Source organism: Cyphomyrmex costatus, unplaced genomic scaffold, assembly GCF_001594065.2.
Source record: "Cyphomyrmex costatus isolate MS0001 unplaced genomic scaffold, Ccosl1.0 scaffold241, whole genome shotgun sequence".
Lineage (NCBI taxonomy): Eukaryota > Metazoa > Arthropoda > Insecta > Hymenoptera > Formicidae > Cyphomyrmex > Cyphomyrmex costatus.
Window position 1 is genome coordinate 851,173 of NW_017276489.1, and position 24,881 is coordinate 876,053.

The 24,881-nt window shown below is 37.0% G+C and overlaps 1 protein-coding gene across 1 annotated transcript in view; it reads right to left on the reverse strand.

The window, feature by feature from the left end:
• Positions 1-24,881, reverse strand: part of LOC108774253 (hormonally up-regulated neu tumor-associated kinase) — a 48,596-nt gene that overhangs the window by 18,376 nt on the left and 5,339 nt on the right. Inside the window, exon 3 of the mRNA XM_018540315.1 lies at positions 21,334-21,500. Within this exon, the coding sequence (XP_018395817.1) occupies positions 21,334-21,500 (167 nt within the window). The remainder of the gene's footprint in view (positions 1-21,333; positions 21,501-24,881) is intronic.

The window sequence follows — 24,881 nt, forward strand, 5'->3', positions numbered from 1 at the left end:
GAGAGAGAGAGAGAGAGAGAGAGAGAGAAGGGTGGGAGAGATGGGGACAAAATCCGGGAGAAGCTCTCGGGTTTCCGTTCGAACCGAAGCTGCGTTGCCTATTGTTGCGACATAATGCATCATTATGGCAGCTTATTCGCTGCAAGAGATGGTCCTTCGGCTCCAGAAGGGCGAGAGAAGGAAGGGAATACTCGCATTAAGAGCCAGATTAGCGGACTTCCATGGCTAGCGTTAGGTTAGTTAAGGGGGTACTTTTCAAGGGGATTCCCTTGGCCGCGAAACAGCGAGGGTAGTCGAACTTCTGTAGAAGTATCGATAATTCTGCGGGTGGTTTAACGATACACGCGAGTCCATTTTTCCCCTCGCGATCGATTTTCTCCACATTACTTTAATTCGTTGCCTTGCATTGTGAATTCGTTACTTATTTGTAACTTATTGCTGCATTATACATATATCTATTCTTTCTTGCTACTAGCGATTCAAAAATAGTATCAAATAGTATCATTTTATGTGTAGCTCGAGAGAAGAATAAGCTCTTGTATTTCGAATTTATTTGGTACTTTATACATCACTGCGGATTCAATAAGAATAAAAATAGCACACTGTAGAAAATCGATATTTATACTATAAAGCAAGTGATATGTTAATATTTGTCTTGAGTAGTTGAGGTAATATTTATCTAATGTCTATTACAGCGTTCGAACTATTTTGTTTTTCTATAGCTTTTTTAGGATATATTGTTAACTATATTTAAATTCGCGCGCGCGATGTAATTATAATTAAAGTTATATGATCAAATTATCGACAACGGTACCAACTTTTTAAATTAGATTTTGAAAACTGGAAGATAGGGAGTTATAATTTTAACACAAAGCAATGTTTTTTGGACCAAACGCATGCGTTCGGAGGAAATCTTTCGCGAGATCCGTTTCGAAGAGTCACGTAAAGGAGGAGAGGAACGGTGGAACAGGCTTGGGTGGCAGGGTGCCCATTAAAAGTTCCTAAGGGTCAATTTCCAGTCAAATACACTCGAACGGTACCTCGTCGGGGCGGTTGGGCGGTTTCAGGCCGCGAAATCGATATTAAAGCCGACCGTGTCTATGAAGGAAAATGTCGAAATATCTTATTCAAAGGAAAATATGTTTTATTGAAAAATCGTATCCATATTTTATTAAATATTTATACCAATAAAAATTCCATTCTGAATTTTCTTACATGCGCAAAACGTTCTTTAAGTTTAAATACAGAAAAAAAGGTATGAAAACAGAAAATGTTTAGTCTAAAACTGGGATTTCTTAAAAATGCTTGATTTGTGCAGAAAAGTATACAACAAAATTTTGCGAAATGATCTTTCTTCTAATGTGAGCCGAAAGGATTCAACTGACAGAATTCGCAAAAAATTATAAATGTCTTCCATATAAACATAACAAATTGGATGACATATCTACCTGGTTCGTGCTCGTCGCGTAACAAAGGGTTAAGACCGAAAACATGATTGTGGGCGTCGAGGTAGGGAATTAACGATGGGTCGACGTCGGCGTCAGGAGCATTGGCACTTTTGCAGTGTGCGTAGGCGAGTGTATGTGTGCGAAAGACCAAAGTCGACATAAGAGACGAGAGCAGAAATGAGCAAGAGAGACAGAGAGAAAGACAAGGACGACTAGGAAGAGGCAAAGAAGGTTGCCGGGAGATCGTGGAGCCGTGAAGGGGTGCGATTCCCGCTTGAGAGCGACATACGAACCCCTCAGGTTCAACGTACAGATAGAGAGGTCGAGCGAGCTGCTGCGAGCATCGCGACGTCGAACATCGTCGACGTTATCGACTCTTCAGGGTCGATGCACGGCACTCAACCTGACCTAGGCGTCGTACGCACATTTGAAACTCCTCGCGTGTTGTTGCAATTGGTATTTTATTGCAAGAACCATATATGCATTTAAATTCTGTTTTAGTGGTTAACTTTCTTACGGCTCCCTTATTGTGTCTTCGGTCTATTTATCGTGAATGGGATTTTCTGAAAATTTATACTTACATGTGATTGTGTGTAGAAAATTCAGCAGAGTGTACTGTCTGTTGAAAATCGTCAGTTGAGCAAGAGTTTTATGATCTTTTCTTTATTACAGATGAAATAACGGAACGAATTCGATCTTATGATCGGATATTTTAAATGTACAGTATAATTATATAGTAGATTAGATCATATCCAGATATTATATATATATATATATACAGATAAAATTAATACAATAACTTTTTATCTAGTGAAATATTTTTAATCTTTTCCTATAGTTACAGTCTAATTATATTATTTAATATGACAGTTTATGCAAATATTTCATTTGTATTTATAAATTTGTTCAAAAAACTTTTGTAAATTTCAAAATTTCTGTTTTGCGTGATTACGTAGCAGCTTATTCGTAGCAATTAATTTACTGTGCTTTATTATGGCGCCAAAAGAGACATATATTTAATGTGTCCGAGTGCATCGAAAAGCGCGATGGAAATCTCATGACAGTATTTTAATGCGTATTTAAATGCCTCAAAGAGCCAAATAATAAACGATAAAAACGTCTGCATGTAGCACGTTATTCGTTACTTTTATCTTTTCATAACGGCGTGAATCAGAGCTACTCGTTAATCCTTATTGTTTCGCGATCGTTCAGCCTCCATTCGAACGATCAATTTGTAATCGAATATATCTACTGTGTGCGACGAAAATGCAATGCGGTGCGGAATCCGTAATTGCGAGCGTTAAATTTCACAGCGTGTATGCGGTGCGACGGTATGATCACGGCCAGTCGAGCCGGAAATTCAATTTCGGGGAAAAGAGATTGCACCGCGAGCATCGATAGTAAATTACCCGATAGGACGCGCAAAAAGCAGATGCTATTGCGGTGACATCAAAATTTAATAATAAAGTTATATTAAATTTTACAAAATATTTCGATACAAAATTTGCAATTGATTCTACCGTTAATTAGATTACGATAAAAGAACGACCTTAAATTAATGATAGTCTTTTACGATTATCGTGCGCAAAGGATGAATGCCAAAGAAATTAACTGGCAGTATTGGGGAGCACACTAGCAGGCAAGTCGAAAGTTCTTCCGATGAGATTTGCCACGAACGGATATAGTTTCCCGATGGTCGATCAGTTGGTGATATTAGAGACACATCTTTTCCATTAGAACATGTCAGGCCGTACGAGAAAGCGTCAATCTCCGCGTAAATTAGTCCTTCTCAGAGACTACGTTCCCTTTGGTCCTTGACTAGTACCGGATTCGCTGATTTTGGTTTCCCCCTTTCTTTTACGAACGACCGAGATCACTCTCTGTCGAACTCACCTACTTCGACATTCGTCACCAGTCACACTGTGTCGACGATATTATTTAACGCGTCGTAAAGATCGATACGGGTGATATTGAAAATATCAGATATAAATTAAAAAGAACGATGCATCGATACTCAAACATTGACATAATTATGTGTCTAACTATGTAGTTAGTCTATATTAAAACTATTTGAAGTATTGTACAAGATGGATGCTAAATACTCTAAAAGATTTTAAGAGATAATTTTTCATATATAATAAATTTGAGACGAAACTTTTCATATAATCATAAATCCGAAACGGCTTACATTAAAAAAATACACAGGTTGAAGAAAAAATTTTGTTTCTTCAAAAATTTCAAAAATCATTCGGATTACTTTGATAAAACCTTGTGCATGTTTAAAGTTTCATCAAAATAATTCGAGTGGTTTTCGACATTTTTGGAAAAAATGAAATTTTTTCTCTTTAATTTTTACAGTTTGTATCTTTAAAACTAAATCGTTTTGGACATATAATCATATGAAGGTTTCGTTTCGAATTTGTATGAGATTTGAAGAATCACCCCTTAAAATCTTAGAGTACTTAATACTTTATATATATTAAAATATTTTAATGAAATTTAAATTTAAGGAAATTTTTAAATTCTATTGTTAAAACAATATAAAGGTCGAAGTTTGAAATCGAGCAATCGGGAGAGATCTCAAAGATTCTCCGAAGATCATAGCAACCAATTTGCAAGCATCTCGGGTCTAAAGTTTCTCAGATATACACTAGTAAATAAACGTCGTTTTTACGATCAATCCATCGGGTATTTGTGGATTACAGCGAACCGCCGCCGCCATCCACCGAGTCGAGGGAGGCGAGTAGAAATGGAGATGTAAAAGAGGTATATCGGCAAGACGAAAGATGGAAAACAAGATGCAGAGACAGGGGTGAGGGTGGGAGGAAAGAGAAGCATGCGGTTTTACCAGAAGTACTCCGAGGGTCTCTTACTAGTTGGGAAGCGGCAAAAGATGAAAGATATCCGAGATTGGCCTAGCCATTCCACTGCAAGCTTGCCCGGATATGGGTTTATATTGCTCTTTCGCTTTTATAGCGTTCGACTATAAACTCACCCGAGACGGGCTTTTCGTCGGGCGCCGTGCGTTCACGCTGTGTATTTTAAAAACTCTCTTCTGTGCACCCCCAGAGCTATCGACCGTTATCTCACGACGGAAATGCATCGATAGATCATGATTCTGGGAGTTTCAGACTACCGAGAAATTGTAAATGCTGTAGGTAGTTAAATATTCGTATTTATGATTTTATAGCTATCGCAACTATGTTCTGGACAAGGAGTGATTACACTGACGTTTACTGTAACGGTACGACAGAGATAAAACCTAAAGACTTTGAATAATACCCCACTTTGGATGATAATATCTGAACGTAGTCTTTTGAATAAGTTTGGAAAGAGGTCATAAAAAGTAAAATACTAAAAATTTAAATAATTCAAAAGAATGCAGTTGAAAATGATGTTTTGAAGCTAGGGAAGACGTTACTTTTATTTGCCTCGATAGAACGATTAGAATATGAAATGAACTCCTCTGCTTTTGTATTCTTCACAAACATTTTAATACGGTTTAATAACAAATAAATTTATAACTATTAGATACGTATAAGACATGGCAAAAATGGTCAGCTAACCAGAAACTTTAATATAGATAATGCGGTAGAGAAAACAAGAAACCATAGTATCTGCAAAGTTATATGTATACAAAATGAAAATGAATATATGAATATGTTATTATAATATACAGATTGAGCAGCAAATAATATACCTGTACATGATTAAAAGTTTATACATTATTATGATAAAAGAGATGAAAAAGAAAACTGGTTAGTCCACAGAGAAGAATAAGTTGAAGTCAGCATTTTCGCCTGGTTATGCTAATTTTACATCTTGTAATATGTATCAGATCGATCCGTAAATGATTATCAGAATTTCATTAATATAATTACATTAGGAAATGCCACAATAAATAATTATATTCGCGACTGATGTTTCGATTTTCTTCCAAATATCACTCAGCGCAAACGGCGTTTTTTTAAAAGCTTCTTGAAAGACGAGAATAACTCTTGAATAGAATCACGAGAACGAGCGTGTGCGTTCTCGTGTCACAGAAGACATCAAAGGTGCTCGTCTCGTCTACGAGATAATCGTTCGCGCGTCACACCGCCTTACGTTTCCTCGTAACAGGATACGACTCTATCGCAGGTAGCCTTCCGTAAAATCGTCCCAGCGATATTCCTCCCATATCCCTCAGGTACACCACGCTTAGATCGTTTCCTCCCCCTTTCACACCGTAAAGGGGGGGAGGGTTTATTATTACACCGTGGCGGCGATAAAAGCGAACGGACAATAATAGCGAGAGCTGTGTGTGAGAGGGAAGATGCCCATCACGGAAGTTCGTGTTTTACGCTTGAATGTGAGCGCAAAAAGCACTGGTGATTTTTTGATAACGTGGTAAGCCACCGAGCTACGTCGTTACGAGAAAGAGATGTAGGTTGACCGATATGACGCCAAAATTCGTTATAGCGATGGGAATTAGAGTTAATAGATTATATCTACTTTGATAATTACAATGATCTATCAAAAATGTCTCAAGGGTGGATGTGGCGGAAGTTCGAGTCACGAATGACTTAATTCCTTGATGTAAACTTTATAATTTAAGATAAGATATAAAAAAAGAATATTATAGTAGAGAAATATAACGAAATACGAGAGAGAGAGAGACTATTACAATATAAAGATCTAAAAACAACAACTAAAGAACATTAATCAACTCTAGTAGAGTGTATGTGTGTGTGTGTGTGTACGTGTGGTTATATATATATATATATATATATATGTACTTTATTGAGAGTTATTGGATTCTCCATAACTTCAATTTGTTCAATAAAGAACATATACGCGATAATGTAGCGGTGTCGTGGTGGCGCAGTTAAGAATTTGTATAATAGAGTACGAAAGAAAGGAAACGAAAATTGAGGGGAAAAGAGAGGAAACGAATCAGGAGAGAAAAGGACGGAAAAGAGATGCAATCGAGAAGGACCTACAGCGAGTTCTATATCACGAGCGATGCACTTGACAGGGAACAGAGGGGAGCAAATGCGCTATTATCGGGTGCATAAAGCGTACCAGACCGGTTATGCGTATTTACGCACGTTTCCTTAGTGCTCGGTGAAGCCAGGGAGGCAGCGGGGAACGGACAAATTCGCTCATGAATTACCGAGACAATACACTCGCACGCAAAGCCACCATGAGGCGAGACACAATATTACTCCCGTAACGACTTTCTCTCTAACCTTTTACCAGTTACGACGCGGGTATTTATGCTTGTAGTAGCACTCCCTCGTATATGTATACGGAGTATCCCAAGGTTCACACGTTTTTTTGTTCATTATAAATTCTTCGACGATCAGTCCATTTCCTCAAGATAATTTAATCGATGTTTCTTCATACTTCGTATCTTTTTACCTTTTTACATTTTTAGTATTAAGGCTTCTATTCACTTACTACTACTCTCTCAGATTGTGACGTTAGAAGTGAGAAGACATATAAAAATTCTTGCAAATTACACATTTAAATAGAAATATTTTTCAATAAAATAACATCTCTGCAGTCGATAGCGAATAGACTTATAAAATAAAATCAAAAATTTGTTTCGAGAAGAAATTAAATTATATTTATTTCTACATATATCTTATTAATTTGACAGTTTGTGATATCTGTGAATATAGCTTATCTCATTTTTGATTATAAATTAGGGAAATAAATTATGGACATAATTTATTTTCAGATATATGATTACTTGTTAATTAACAAAACAAAAAGAGTTTTCGATTATAGTTTTATCAGTTTTATCGTAAATTTTATTAAAAGTTTTATTATAATAAAACGTAATATTTCCATATTAACATACTATTATTCCATGTTGAAGTAAGTATTTCACAAGAATTTTTATTGCGTATTTTTTCGCTTCTGACGTCACAATCTGAGATTGTAGTAGTGAGTGAATAGGAGTTTAAAGTAAAAATCCGTGAAAGGATTCTGAGTAACACTTGTAGGTATGAATACGTTTGTAGGATATTTGAATAATTCGATTTAATAGCATTTTAAAAGTCAAAATAATTTCGCTACGAATGGATTGAATCATCGCGCGTTTAAGATCGGTAGTCGAGCGAGGTGAAAGGCCTGCAGGTTTTTTTTTTTCCATTGAAGTGGGTGTTAATGAAATGATATGCTGCCTAATGAAGCAGATGCGTATTAATACCGAATTAGCATGCCGCGCTGACGAGGTTGAAAAAAAGAGGGAAAGGAAAAAAACGATCAGTAATACTGTCGCTTTCGTGTGCAAGGCAAACCGGAACCTGAGTGCGTACGTCTAGCTTTACGCACCGCGACTTCTAAGTGTCGCGGCGGTCATTAAAATTCATCGAAAGAACGACAGAACCGACACGTCGTTGCGCAAGATTTAAGATAGGCGATTAAGAGAACGATGGTCAAGGTGCTCTCGGAACGGTGAGCAGCCTTGTACTATCGATATAAAGTAGTCGACAAAAAGGAGAGGAAAAAATTGCATAATCCGCTCGCGGACAGCGCTCCTAGATTGCAAAACGTATTTGTTTTGCAAATTAACGAGGTACAAGCCCACTGTTCACTAAATTTACACATGTGAGAGTTCATTGAAAGACACGGTTCGTAGGTAGGTGGATTGTGACAAGGCATGCTGTTGCTCGATCACCTTCTTTTTTACATATGTATTATTCTTTATATTTCTCATTAAAAGGATCTTTATGCTTGTCGTATCCTATATGGTATGGTTCTTGTAATCTATTCGATTATTTGCATGCTTCGATATTTTACGATGTTTTAGTTTTATCTCGCCTCTCTAAAAAACTGTTAAAGTGAATTGTCACTTTGAAGAGTGAAATCTCTTAAAGGTTAAAAAGTCTTTTTCAAGTCAGCAATCTTTTTCAAAACAGACTCAATTTTCACTCTTTAAAGTGAAATTTCACTCCAAAGAATTTAGAGGGTCTGTACTACAACTTTTTTTTCTCAATTTAATTTTAGTATAACTTTTTATAATTTTCAATCCAAAGGGTAATTTACTTTTCACATTAAATATCTTACTGGATTTTAAATAAAATTCTTACAGACTCTAGTTAATCTTTACAGGACTGTCTTATTTTAAGATAAGGAATAAAATATAAAAATAATGAATTACAACAAATCTTATTGCAGAAAAAATCTGTAAGATTTTAAATAGAGACTCACCCCCCGGGTTCTCTAAAGATTAAAGTAAATTGTATACAGTTTTTTTCCCCGAAGATTTTCGAATAAAAATGTTCCCTCCTTGGTCCTTCATTTCTTCAATGGAAAAGTCTTGTTGCCGTCGCGGTCGTCGCGGCGTCCTTCATTGACGTTCAGGGAAAAGCTCCCTAGCGGTGCGTAATAACGGTGAACCAGCGGTGGCCAACAGCGTTGTTTCCTCTGTTGTATGCAAATGCAACCGGATGGCATCAACGCGTGCCGCGCATTAGCAAAGCTGGTTGACCTTGCGCGATCGATCCGAGATTCCCCAAGGCTCGCTCGCTCGTGCGAATCTCTCAATGCAAATGCAACGAGATGGTGACGAAAAAAGATACGGCGCCGACCGCTTTATTTTTCCCACGGAAATTGTATTGACGGGAGAAATGCAGAACGAAAGGCGTACATCCGGCGTCGCCCCGGCAACGTCGAGAAGGCGAGACGCGGAAATGCTGCACGTATTTTGGTAGAACCGCGCGTTTCCGGCGTATAACCATCTTCATTCATTTCTGAAAATTCTCCCGTTCGCCTTTCCGTCGCTTTTCTCTCTGTTTTGTAAATCGAGCGAATAATCGTCGAACAGTATCGAAAGTATTTCAAGACGTTTTCTTGTAGATACACTTTCAGATCCACTCGTAGCGAGACGGAAGAAAATCCCGCGATTTAAATTCATCCTATATACTGGAGACACTCGGCGTCTTTCTTCGACGAATAAAGCGTGAGCCATTCGAATTGAAAGCGTATTCTGTAAATATTTAGGAAATGGAACGAGAAGCATTAAATTTCTATTAAAATTGGAGATTAAAACTGCTGCAGAAGTTTAAATTTCAATGCTATATATAAATATACAAAACTATACTTATATTTTATTATTTAGTAGTAGATGTTACTAGATAATATCCATTTTTCGAAAACGACAGTTCGAGACAATAGATGTTATATATATTTTTCTGCATACATGCCATTGAAAGTTAAACTTACCAAGACACTCGTAGTCATATGCTACGCTCCATCGAATGTATAAAACTTGTTAATCGCAAATAAATGCAGGGACGATTCTGTTCAGATGATCTGGAGAAAATACTATAGTCACAGATGATTTGCTCCGCTCTCAAGAAAGTTATTTAAAAACGCTATAATATCGGATATTCCAGAAGTCTTGTTAAAATAACGCGAATATATCACATCTTTTGTATAATAGAATGTATATATATACAATATATGTGTAGTCTTGTATCTTTTGTGAGAAAGTATAAAATCTATAATATATATATATTATTTTTGTAGCCGTTCAATAATAGAATTTTTATTTGGGAGAAAAAAAAAATTAATTATAAAGAAATTTGGTCTAAATCGAGCAATAATAAGATGTTTTTATTATATAAAATAAATTTCAAGTTTACAATGTTAGTACAGTTTCCAGAATCGCTCAGGAGGGACCCGTGAGTTCCGAAACGTTCGATATCATTATATTATTTTTTTATATTATATTCTTTATATGTTTTTATTTTTATGCTGTACTAACATTGTGAACTTTTGAAATTTATTTTATAAAAATATCTTATTACTACTCGATTTAGACCAAATTTTTTTATACTTTGCATTACAAAAAACGAGCGAAAAATCTAATTAATTATCAAATTATTGTTCCTGTTGATAAAAGATGCACTCCACTTGTGGAGTGCACTTACTGTTAGTGGAAAAATATTCGTACTAAAAAATAACACATTTTTAAAATAAAATTATATTTTTCAAAAACGGAAATCTACGCGAAATACAAGATGTTCCGTATAGTAGTACAATATAATCGGGAAAGAGGTGATTTTCTATATGAAAAATTATAGAATAAAATATATTATACAAGGTTTTATATTTGGAAAACTCGATTTTAAATATTTGTCGAGTACGTATGTCTCGACTTACAATGCACCTTATTATAAATTCATTTATTGCATTAAATAATGGAGAATACATAATAAAAGAAAATATTCACATACTACGAATTGTATTACTTTATGAATTGTTGAAAATATTGCTTGAAAACAAAACCTAGCTTATATTTAAAAAATGTTATTCCATATTTTCGATTAATTTTATTATGTCGAATCATCTCCCTTTCGCGCGATTATACTATACTATTAATGAAACATTGTATAATATATTCTCATCTAGTAAAGGGTTGCGATTAAAGCAACGTCACCTTAGGAAGAATTGATTGTTGGCCCTCGAATAAGTCGCAGTACAAAAAGGAAAGGATCGATGGTTAGTGCTCTCTTGCTTGAATTTTTTCGGCGACCACAGAAGATATCACATTGATTTCTAGAAGCCGGACCCTCCATCTCCAGGAACGATCTTTAGCTCTCTCGGTCTCCGCCCACAGAAACCCCAGGAAAATTCTGCTCGTTCGCCATCCTCCTTTCTACATTCTCGCGTCCTTCTCGTTCGAAAGCTCTTCCTAACACCGACCAGTTGAGCTCTAATTGCGTTTCCCGCCTAGCTCGGTCCCTCGGTCCTTCCGCTACAGTCATTCCTCTTGAAGCTTTCGGACCAGAGCCTTTTGTATACACACGTGCGCGTGCGCGTGCATATACGTACGTACACGCGCGCGACGTCGCTTGCAATCCCGGAATTCCTTGCTGAGGGGATGTTGCGACAGGATCCGCTCGATCGGACGCGTCCAATACACCCCTACGCTGAAAGCAATGGTCCGCGACCGGATTTTCTCTCAGAGGCGATTCAAAGATCCGGATTGCGAACGGAGAGAGAGAGAGAGAGAGAGAGAAGGGGGAGAGAGGGGAAGCTGTCGATTCAAATATACGATGGCGTATGAGATTTAGCGATTTCCATGAAGAGGATAAACGCGAAAACGCTTAACCCATTAGCTGCCACCGTTCACATTCGAGAATTGCGTTAAAAGCGGCAATAAACTTCGTCCTTGGTCTCTGAGCGACCATAAGCCTGTCAAGATAAACTGACTGTCGGTGTAGCACATTATACAATTTATCGTTATCAATGCCTGAACGAGTACGGCGATCGTTTATTTCTATACCTTTGCGTTTCCCAGAAATCGTGTACATGACAGTTTATGCACGGAACGAAAAAAAAGGTTTGCCTGCACAGCATATTTTATGCTGTCGTGGCAAATTTCGGCAGTTGTTAAATCGACAACAAAAGAAGATTGATTAAAAAATGCTAATTTTATTTGCTGGAAATGTAATTCTGCTGAGTCTACAATTTATTTCCCTAGAAGAACAGATTGATTCTTATTCCGGGTAGCTGAGCTTTCACATAAAATTTGCAGTAACCGCGCTGGGATTCTGCTGCGACAGCAGTACTTCTTCAGATTAAAATGGAATTAGCAAATATTTGTACGCGTGGCACACAAAGTCGATGATTGGTAATCTTCGGCTCTCTTGATTCTAGAACAAATCTTTTTAATTTTCAATTCTTTTTAATGGGGTAAGACCGCTTTTTAATCAGTGACTTCTCTCGAGCGTGGACGTGCGGAATCAATCTCAAAATCGCTGAGTCTCGATCTTTCTCGCAACGGGGAGAAACCGCAGTGAGCAAGCGGGACGATTGCGCTCCAGCTTCCTGTCCCCCCTTTTTTATGCGCTTTTTCCTTCGCACCTATCGATCTCGTCTTTCTCGCTCGCGAGTCTTTACGCCCCGCCAATCCCGTTCGTGTTTCCGATCTTCTCACCCTCTTTGCGAACGCGGCAAGAACCGCGGGCTTCGCTCGGAATTGCTACCCCGTCTCTAAGACCACCCTACGAACTCGACATACAGATCTCCTTAATTGATTTAAGAAATAAATCACTCGGCTGAGTGTCGGGCGAGCGGACAAACCGTACGTGCGTTCGATTTGTTCTTGCTCCCGCGCTTCCGCTTTTCTTTTCCAGAGACAAATCGCGCCCCGGTGTAAGCGTTTTACAGAATAAATTAGTATTAGTAGAGAGCTACCGCCCTTTTTATCTTTCTTTATGGTTGCACATTGATTAAGTTGGCCTTCTCGTGTTACGACTGTAACAAGATAGCGAATTCGCACAGGATAAAACGGACAGAGAGATAAAACTCCAAAAAATAACTTTCATTCTATTATTAACAATGAAGCCAGGTTCACAATTTTTTATTGAGATTATTAACTGTTCAATGAATTAACCTGCTTTATGATGTGTTTTAAAACATAATTTTGAGATATATGAATAAAATATGAGTAATTTAACATATTTTACGAGTATAAATGTTAATTTTATCTGAAAAATATATGCTTCTACAATTTGCTCATAAATTATGTCAATATTAAGTACATTTTTTGTATAATTTCTTTAACATTATATTTTTATTACTTTTTAACATATTTATCTTATATCAAATTAATATAAAAATTTAAATAGTCCGTTTGGGATACATAAAACATTAAATTTATAATAATACAAATTTTCTAACTGTACATGTGTAAGTAATACTATCATCTCTTAGAACGTCTCATGAAAATATCTCGTTAGTTACGTTTATAGTATGACAATTAAATACTAAGTTTTACTTCGGAAATGCGGGGATTACAATTCAAGAAAAATGATAGACTAGTGTGCGAACCGTTCAACCGCAGCGCTGTTTCCTGTTAATTAATATTTCACAACAGATTCAGAAATGGCTATTAAAGTAGGCCCGATTCCGGCTATCCGGCTACTTCGCTTCGAGATGATCCGGCGGCCGCGCTATCTCGTTCCGTCTCCGGCGACCAGTTTACTTGTTATGAAAGTTTAAATTAATTTCGAGGTAATTTCCGTGCGGTAATGGCGAGCGCCGCGCGCGATGGGAGCCACAGGAGGTCCTCGGTCGTCTGGAAGACGGCCCGCTGCCGCCTCCGTCTTATCGCTGGAAAAACAATCGAGTCCGTTCCTCCGTCCCTATATCACGTTCCTGTCAACTGCCTGGTGCGGGAAGCCAGGAAATATCGCCCTCGCGGTCCGATTCATACCCGTAGAAACTTTTCTGCGGCACCTGCGTCTCCGGGGGCTGATCAAGTTCGATGTCTCGCGGAGTTACGAGGCGCACCTGCCGCGCATCTCGATGTTGCGATTTCGCAGGCGATAACTAGAGATAGGATTACTCGAATAATTTAATATGCGTCCGTGTGAGAAGCCCGAAGAAAACTCTTGAGAATATGAAATGAAGTAGAAATGGAAGAGATTTCAAGCTGTTATTTAGTCAAGTACTTTCAAACAAATTACTGATACGTTTAATTGGCGAAGTAAAAAAATTGACAATATAAATTAAAGTTATAAAGTTATAGTCATTAATGGCAAGACTCTGTGTACAAGACTCGCATTCACTTTCTTAGATTAATGGCAAGGTTTAAAATATTATTATAATTAAAAACATATTATTGAATTTTCTTGTGTTGCTTTTAATGCTAATTAATTTTTATCTTAAATTTAGCTGATCTTTTTCAAAGTCATATTAATTAAATAAAAAGGCCATATTTAATCAAAGCAGATCTTCGTGACTAATAATATTTTTAAGTGATTCTTATAATTTTTAATTCAAATAAATAATTATTATTAAATTATTTAGTAAATAATTATATCAACTTTGTATAGATTGCAATGTATATCAAATTTGAAGACGTTGAAATTTAGTTTTATCGATAGCATCTGAAACTAGACATACGTAACATGTATTATACATGTCGGAAAATAATCAAAATTTTGAAAAAAAATAAACTTAGTAAATTACTTATTAAAGTGTCCGTGAATTGAATTAAACCAATTTTTAATATAGTTTCATTAAAATCAGGAGTTTCATATGATTAATATATTTATATATATTATAAACTCAATAAATATTAATAAATACTAATATTTATAACTAAAAGTTAATAAATATTAATTAATATTAGTTTACTTTTGTATACTACGTCATATATGTACCTATATATTTGAGAATCGTTGTTTCGCTTGAACGAGATTCAAATGAAAATTATGAAAAAATTGGAGTATTCCGTTATTCACGACGACTGTCATGTTCTTCTATGCGATGAAGCACGATATCGATTACAAAACTTAGAAAGCAACGTGTCCATTACAGATGGTGTGGTGAATCGGGAAGCAATCTCGTACTTTAATTCTCTCCACAGCGAGAATAATCGAACTCGTACTTTCGATAGAAACGAGCGTCCTCGTGCAACTCCAGCAGGCATAATAAATATTATTTCAGAGGGGAACGCCAGTAAGTTATATCTAGGTATGACCGCGAGAGTAAGGTCGATTTCACACGGGCCATAAACTGATATACTGTGAGTGTAAATCCTTTTTACGAAAGCTAGATTAATGATTCTTAAACAGATAATAATTCTCTGACTTAAAAAATCCTCTTTACTCAGAATTTTATTAATTTAAAAAGATAATTTTTTAAAATGTTATCAAATTTTAACTATAAAAATTAACATAAATCGATTAAATGATTATTAATTATGATACAATAGATATTGCAATTAATTAAGTAACTATTATGTAATAAAATTAGAAAATCGTAAAGTATCGTGCTACCTTTAAAACATTTAAAAGCTATTATGATTTTGTATTTTTATAATATGTCATAAACAGATTTAATCAGTTATCGCCATTGAATTCATTGATAAATCCGTTTGGATAAATCTGTTCTGTTCGCGTGAATCCGGCATAACTGTCGATTTAGTTTAACCGCGACCTCAAGTTGAAATTGTTTGGTACAAGAACTGGAGGAGAGCTGTCGCAACGAGCGGACGTGTCCGAGGTGTGTACGAAGAGCAAGATATTGATCGGTATCGTTTCCACGTAATAGGCAATACGTTATTGAGGCTCGGCCTCAAAATGTACTCCTATTCCCATGTTAATTCGGATTATCGAGCAGCCCCGTTCGTGGTTAGCACAAATGCTAAAGTTCATGGAACACATCACCGCGTGGCTGCGTCGTGAGACCTGCGGGCATCGTTGCACTTTTGCGATCAGCCGATCAATCGATTGATCGGCCGATCGGCCGTTTCGTCACGCCGATCGATCTCGGTGATCAATCTGACATTATTACATGTGTCATCGATTTTTGTCGCGCCGCGGTGAACTTTCTATATCTGCTTCGCTCGCCACGGATGGAAGACTGAAGTGCGCGTTTCTTTAATTTTTTGAACCTTTTATGTTTATGACATGAAAGATAAAAAATTTTATAATTAGATACAAAAAGAAAGGAAAATTAACTTTTCATAAAATTCATCTTTTCCTTCTTTTATGAGATTCATAAAAATATATTACAAAAATTTTACAATTAGATACAAGAAAGAAGAGTTGACTTTTTATAAATGAAAAAATTCCTGTTTTTTTTTTGTTCATATATAATATTAATATTAATCTCGTATAAAAATCTAGTTCCATTTCTAACAAAATAATACTAGCGGAATGATTAGATGAATTATCTAGTTGTGATCAATACATTATTAGGTACTATGTTTCCTGTGTCAGTGACGTCTTATAAGTTAGCGTGTGTCACTGTCATATCTTTTCCACAATGCAAGATCCTCTATCTCAATTATCATGCACGAGAACGCGCTATCCGTTATCCATCCATCGTCATCCCTACGAAAAAACTTTCCCGGGGCGAGGTAATTGTGGCCTCTTCTCGTGCGGGTGAGACGAGAATTGACGCGACATATCCGGGCGACGACGAGATGGCACGCTGGTGGAATAGAAATGACGAAATAAAACGAGCCGCGAGAGATCAAGGTCACCTGCAGCGAACGAAGCCAATTAGCTAGCTATAGACTCGATTAGCTAGCCGGCGGAAGCTCCGGACTGGCAAAACTACGCCTATAACGGACCGAAAGATATACAGGCACCATAAGTACTATACTTAAGCGGATAACCGAGTACTCGTGTCCATTAACGTCTCTACTGCCGGTTGTTGATACTTTCCGAGATACTTTTCCGCCTTTTCCTCTCCCGCTTGCACGTGATCCGCGCGCGAGGCGAGCGGAGAAATAGATAGAAAGAGGAAGAAAAAGAGGGAGAGAGCGGCTCGCTACGAATTCATCCTAGATTATAACGGTATTCGCTTCTGTTGAATATGCACCGCCTACACGCCCGATTTTTTTTGCACCGGCGAACTTCGACCTGACACCGTACGGTAGCACACTGTATTACTGTAAGCTCCGTTCTTCAACAACGGTTCCAAGAACGGTGAATAAACTTCTCGTAAATAAGTTCGCGTTAGAATCTTTCCATATCTCATCTCACGTTCGTACGCGAAGAAATAGGCAAATATCCATTCTCCACTTCGTTTTCGCAAGATACTCTTTTGTGGAAATATTGGAAAATATATTATTGGATTGAGTTATTTCGTTACAGTCTGTTATTAAGTGGCTGCACAGAATACATGTTGCTTAAAGATTAAAAACAAATCGCCTTAGAAAGATCATAGCAATCGTGATCTTTTTTCTATAAAAAGAAAAATAATCGTTCCGCTAGCTGTAGAAGATAATAACTTACAATTAATTGAGATAGGTGTTTAGACAAACTCGTAGAATAATTGCTACCGGTTTCGTTGGATACTATCGGCATGCAACACAACGATGACACTCGATTTACAGCTTTACCGTTTACTCTTACTACTAGTTTCCCGCGTAAGTAAAAGCATCGATAAACACGTAAGGCGGCTTTCGTTGGATATATCGGGGGACGGTTTCTCTTTCTCTCTCTCTCTCTCTCTCTCTCTTTCCGGCAGAAGAGCGCATATAGTATGGGAATCATAATCCTGCTCCCGCTCGTGAGGATTCCGCAAGAAGTCCGTGCCCTCACGGCTCGAGGATCATGGCTTTGTCCGGCGAATAATGGCAGAGCAAACGGGAGGCGTTCGTCGGAATTAAAACGTGAGCCTGCGGATGTTCGGTGGTCCCGAGCGAAGAGGGCTGCTGTACAAAGAATTCCTCTTCCCTTTCTCCCCTTCACTATTTACAACTATTCCTTGCCGAGAAAATCCGTAGAGAATCTCTTAGAGTTGTATACACATGTGATGATATATGACAATATCAGATGAAAAGAAAATACAGATCAAACAATTTAAATCTTTAGTTAAAGATTAACGCTGCCGTAAAGCGATCCTTAAACGATCAATATTATTACATAATATTTGATACGGCACAATATTATCGATCATCTGGAGGCTACGTTGAGCTGTCAGACTGTTTGTTTTGAATTGTTTAAAAGAGGTTTCTTTGAAATCGTTCGAAATAATTGTACAATAACATTAAACGTCTAAAGATCTCGTTATATAGAGTGCTTCGTTGTTATTTATCAATTTCCCTTGTTATTTTTCTTACGAAAATAGAAGGTATTCTATGTAAACATCTTTAATCTTGTAGCGCAACATATACTGGGATCTGTGATGAATTGTTTAGAATTCGATTAAATGATTGTAGGGAACTTCAATCAAGAATATCGACTTTCATTAGTCACAAATGTATCGCGTAACTTATTAAGAAGGATAATTCTAGGAAGGTAAACAACTATCGCACAAAAATAATGTAGGGCGCGCCGGGAAAAGAGCTGGAACGTTCTTTATCAGAAGCAAGTCGAAGCAACTGCTGACTTCGTTTGTCTTAATCTAAGAATATATAGCGCGGCAAGAAAGAACGAATCCGCGGGCAGTGATCGTTAACTATCCTTAGCATCAAATCTTCTCCATTTCCATTAGTAGGAAGCGTTGCGTCTCTCTCCTCCCCCCCCTTTCCCTCCGCGAACGAGAAACGGGCTAATCTCTCGAGGGGTTAAGCGATCGCTTATAGCGATTTTCCTAACCCTCCTTGCAAAATCCCTCACAGTCCAACACCCTTTCCGTCTCCCCTCGCTGCCCCCCTTATCCGCAACGTGCGAGTCCGTGAGAGCGACGATCTATCACCATCATCCGAGATTGAGACTTTGCGCTTTCGACGAAAACAAACTGCCGTGTCGTACGCCATATTGCCAGCTGCTTTATATTCGCCGAACCTTCGTGAGCAACGAAAGCGAACTACTGGTCCACGTCGTAACGCGTCACGTGCGTGCGTCATTACGCCTTCTCTTTCGCTGGGGAAACGGTGCGACGCCTTCCTCGCGAAAATGTTGAAAGTCATCGGTTCCCCTTTCCCGGGTGATGCATACGACATCACAACTCTCGCCGAAATATTGCGATCTTCCTACGCCGGAAACGCTAATGCACGCGAGATATACAGGGTGTATGGAATATTCAGTGAATATTTTTTCAGATATTCACAGTTTTTGCAGATACGATTGCTTAGAATTAATTCCAAGACCGTTCTTTTAAAACCATTTTTTAATTAAATAATATCTTAACACATCATAACAAATAAACTGATGCTAGTTAGTTAGCCATCACTTTGATGTTAAAGATATCATTTTTATAAAAATGATGATAAATAACATTAGCTTGTTCGCTGGAATGATAATACGAATCTACAATTAGCTTAATATTTTGATTGTTCCCTGGAAAATGTATGCAATTTTCTTAGATATCCATTCAGTTACTGTCTGTATATATAGTATTACTGTGTTCTTATTAGTTGCAATATTGCGTAGAAAATAGATATAAGAACTTAATAAAAATTTTATTCAATAGCTGAAGCAGTTTTCCTAATTAAAATATGTGCAACTTACTAGACACCTGTTCAGTTATTGTTTAGTATTAATAAATCGCGTAGAAAGTCGAAGTAAATAGTACGCAGAATACACGTAGAAATAGTATGTTATTTTTTAAATCTTTTCGGTTAATAATTCTTTCCAACGAATAACGAGCGACGGGAATGGTCAATGATCTTGACCTTCTTGAGGGTCAAGGTCAAGATGAAGGTCACTCGGATGTTGAGGCTGACTGTGTAAAGCGAAACATTTACCAAATGCTGCATCTATATGTCATAATTTTGTTTAGTAAATGGGTTCAGATTTTATGCATCTTTTGTACGCAGTAATCGCAGACAATAATTATATCTTGATTGAGATCCTAAGTAGTTTTATTGTACTTTTTAGATAACTAAACAGAGTTAATATATTGTTGAGCAACTGCTAAAAAAAGGTATGCTATCAGGATTAATTTTCATTACTTTTACAATTATATAAAAATTGTAGAGTGATTTTCACATATATTTTAATATCTTCAAAAAATATTTGAAATTTATGTATTAAAAATTGTATATAAATATTTAAATACCGGAATTGGTACATACGGGCGGTTGATTTCTGGTCTTGATTACATGATACTCTTATAATTAGTATTTAAAAAAATGCTCCAGGATACACAAATACCCTAATCATGTGTATTAAGACTGTCCTTAGGATAGTCTTAAATGCATGTAAAAATTGACGATATGAATACCGGCCCAAGACTAACTGCAAGATTCAAATGACAATCTTTGTATTGAGTTTTCAATATTACGATTAAAGAGAAATATCAAGTTATCGAGACACCCTATATGCTAATGTGAAGGGTGAAGGGATTCGTCGTAAAAAATGATTGCGATTTCGATTTAGCAGTCTCGTTTGTACGTGAGCTAGCAATACGCTCCAACACAGAGATTATGATATGAAAATATAATAAGCGGTAAAAAATAGGAGCGATAAATAATATCGTGTGTTCCAAATTTCATTCACAGCGTTAACTTTTTTTTATATTAATATAAAGTGTCGACAGAGTTTTGAAATAATTATTTCTATAAGTGCTTTTGAGATAATCCTTGGATATAAGATATAAGGTAGGTATCATTCGCGCTGCGATAAATTTAAACACTAACGAAATTAGTGCACGCGCAACACACGGAGAACCTACCCGTTGCCGGTTCAATTAATTCAGGAAGCTGCTTTTAATCGTTAACCGGGCCGACGAGGGAGCATTCCCGGTCGAGGAAGCGCGCGGGCAAGGATCCTCGCGAGTGTAATTCCGCTCGTAATAAACAGGAACACGCGTCGTTATCGACATGGTGCGATCGCACGAAACGGGCCGGACGAGAGAGTGGGCTCTCCAGGGTCGCGATCGCAAATGTTCCCTCGTGTGTAATACGCCGGACGATTTCTTTATTTAAACGATACGGCCGGCCAACGCCGTACATCACCGCGGCCAACTGGAAAAAAAGGCACGACACGTCGTGCGGTTGAATATTATTAGACCGTGGAGAAGAAAACGACGCGGGTAAATGATCGCGCTCGGCAGATCCTCGTAAGATTGTTGCATCTCAAATGCAATTTATACCGTTCGTAGAAACACGACCGTCGACGAACATCATATGTTAACTGCAAGTCCTTTTATAAAGTATCTTCATTTCCTTTCATTCAATTTTTCTGATCAGATCAGCATGGGGTTCTTGGCATAAATTTGATCATATCATCTCCTATCTTTTGCTAATATTCAACATTAAATATCTTGTAATTTTCGAATTAATACTTCTATATCCTCGTATGATTTTATATCAAATTTTCTTTTGTGATAAAAAATGTGATCTTCATTAATTATTTGTGTATATATACTAATATGGAGAAGTTTGTAAAGTTTCGCATATGGACCATTCGCGAGTTGTCAGAGAAAGACCGCCTGAAAATTCGCGCGCAACGCGACTAAAGCATGAATGACTCACCGGTGAACGACTCCTTTCGAGTGCATGTGCTTGAGCGCGGCGACCAGCTGTCTGGCATAGAGCCTCGCCGTGTTCTCGTCCAGTTTACCGGCCGGCTGCTCCTTAATGTGTGTGCACAGGTCGCCGCCGGTCGCGAGTTCCGTCACGAGATAGTACACAGATCCGTACTGCAAGCAGTCGTTAAATTAAACCGTTATCGATTTACGTCGATAACGCGACGTAGGGGTCTTGGAGGTACAACAACATGGAGATTCTACGACGTGTTTGGGCTTTTAAGTTCTTAGATTCTCGCGGTACCGTCTTTGATACCAGATTCTAAAATATCTATGCAATCCCGATGTATTTATTGAATTTCAATACTGCTAATTAACTTTGATACAAAAGATATGTCTTATGCTAGATATATCTTCAAGAAATCTGAATTCATTCAAATTACAAAATATCAAAATTTTAGAATAACAGTATGACTAATTTGTAGGCTGTGAATTTTAGTTATATTTAATTATTTTTAGCATTTAATAAAAATTCACGAAATATGTATAAACAACAACTAAATCGGTCATTTTAGAAGTTAATTTTTGTCAAAATTGAGGAGATATTAGAGAATTTAGAATTGGGGGAAGTAAATACACAGTTTGCTTGAAAAACTACATTAATCAAGTCTTTCTTTCGCAGATATCAAATCTACAAAACTGTCGTTTACATGAGAAACAGTGACTTATATAGTGATTTATATTTTCCTTACATAATATTCTGTAAAAATACGATCAAAATAATATATTCTTCTTACTTAATATATGAGATAGTAAAGCATTTTTTCTTACAAATCTTTAATTATTTTACAATTGAAAAACTAGACTGTTTTTAAATTTTCTAAAAGTTAGACTTTTTTTTCTCTAAAAATTAAATTTATAGGGTTTCTGAAACGACTGACTTAATTATATTATAATTCAAGAGTAAATTGCACATAACAAAAAAGAAGCAGTTTATGAAGGATAATTCACGATGATGCGCTTCTATTAAATAACGTTGATACACCGCGTATAATCTTTTCTCGTTTTTTTTTTCGTTTCGCGCGGCCCAGTGTCGAAGCACCGGGCCATACATTTTAGTCGCTGCTGAAAACGGAGCAACAAGCATCGAGTTGGGGAGAATCTACGAGACTGGTCACGCGAAATTAATCACGTGCATTTAAAATGCACCGCGAGGCGGAGGCGCATCGAGAAAACGGAGCAACAAGCATCGAGTTGGGGAGAATCTGCGAGACTGGTCACGCGAAATTAATCACGTGCATTTAAAATGCACCGCGAGGCGGAGGCGCATCGTAATTATCGAGAAAGCGTTTCCCGAATTTCGCGCGCGATCGCGAAACACGTGCGTGGGCTTCGTCGATTAAGCGATTACCTTAATGCAACAATATGCATGCGGCGACGTCAGGGGAGCGACGCGTTCACGCGTGGTCGACGAGTTACGATCGGAGCGATTCGTCGCGCCTGGCCAATGGCGAGTCGATGTTCCCCGAATGCCGATGATTATTTAATTCTTTAGAACTGGTCGTATCGGTGTATTCGGTATAGCCTGACGCTTTAATTATGAATCGCGTAGTTCACGAAAAACCGAATAAATTTCACACGTGCGTATTAACGATCACATGTTAAGCACGAGATCGGACGGGACGAGATTTTCAATTTGCTTTCTCTCTTTTTCGCTGACTACTACGATATAGTTATTCTAAGGACTTCACTACTCGTTTAAGCAGTAATAACATTTTAAATGTAGTAATTATTAAAATATAGGTTTTAAATATATATATAGATAATAATTATTATATTTATTGTAAAATTTTTGAAATGTTAGTTTACAAGTTTTAGAAAATTCACTATAAACAATAAATTCATGATAAAAAGGTTTGATAAAAATTCCTTGATAAATATTTCTTAAATTGTTAATAATCGTAATATGTCAAATAAAGACTTTATTAGAAAAGTTGATTACTGCAAAATAAATTTTTTAAAAATATTACTTCACTTAATTTAAGTTTTACTCCGCATTATTCTATTCGTCATGCTGAAGATGATCGAAGGGAAACTTAACCGATAGAAACGAAACGAGAATTTCTGGGAGTTTGGAGACCACTTGCGAAGTTAATTCATCAGAGAAACACGCCACTCTATCTCGCTTGGCTAGAATTACCGTTTCATTTTGATGAGGACTTGTACATACAGACCTTGCCAACCAAATCAACCGGAGTCAGGGTGGAACATGAGACACCCGATTTCGATATATCACCGGGTACGAGTTAAAACAGGAACGTAAATTCGGTGTATGTAAATAAGGGGTAGGCATAGCACGACGGAAAGGCCGAGATGGAAAAGGAGTTGAACGTGGAAGTCATTTGCAAAACAAGAAGCGCATGGAGCATCGTTTTCGCAACTCGTGCCAAAAAGCTGTGCATCAGTTATAAGATCCTATTCCCGAGTAGAATTTAAAGCGGACTTTTCTTTAGCGTGAATTTAACGTTCGCGTATCCCTCGATTCTACGATCTGGCAGAATCTCTGGATCATTTCCATCGGTCACTTGAATCGTCGTCTTTCTCCGAAAGTTGCCTACAAAGTAAACGCGGATCGTCATTGCAAATTTTGCAACTTCAACTTTTCTATATAATAAATTGTATTCTTACACTGAAAAAATCTACTAAATTTTAATAAATAATTTGGAATGAATATATTTATTTGGTGCAAGAATCATTAATTCGATTTAATCATTTCTTTTTATTGAGTATAAATATTTATTTACTGTAAGAAAATGTTGAATAGGCACAATTCAAATAAATGTTCATTAAAATTTAAAATATTTGTTCACATCGTAATATATTTCCATAATCGATTTCCTGATCTTGTATTCGGACGGTCTGCTTTATGACAAGACGAAAATAAGTTTACTGGAATTATTCCTGCGGTATTATCTAAGATGACATCATAGACTTACAACAAGGCAATTTCAACTCGTATAACCAACTGCAAATGCGGTTGCCGACGCGTATATTTTTATAGTGATTTCGTCTCCCGAACAAGGGGACGCTGTTGAACATCAGTAACGGGCAAGTCCTACGCCGATTCGTTGACTCGTAACATTGGTACCGACATAAAATCGCGCGAGCGGCACGTTTACGGCCGCTGTCGGCCGACAATAATGACCTTAATTGGTGCTTAAAGCGGCTTTCTTCCAATATCCTGAGCATGAGTACTGCGTTGACCGCTGAACATGCATCTTCGTAAAATCGACAGTCACGTGTGCACGCTTTCTTATTACGCACAGAATGATTCAGAACGGTATATCCTATACTTTAAGTTATTACAATATGGTGTAAATAGCGAAAATTTTGTAGAAAGTAGATAAGTTACTAATATGTACGAATAAATAATTCAAATACATTTTTTTATCTTGATTGTTATAATTAGTAATATTGTAATTTTGGGATATGCCCAATTTTAATTGAGTTAAATTTAGATAAAATGATTTTCTTTGAAATAGAAGTAAGATATAT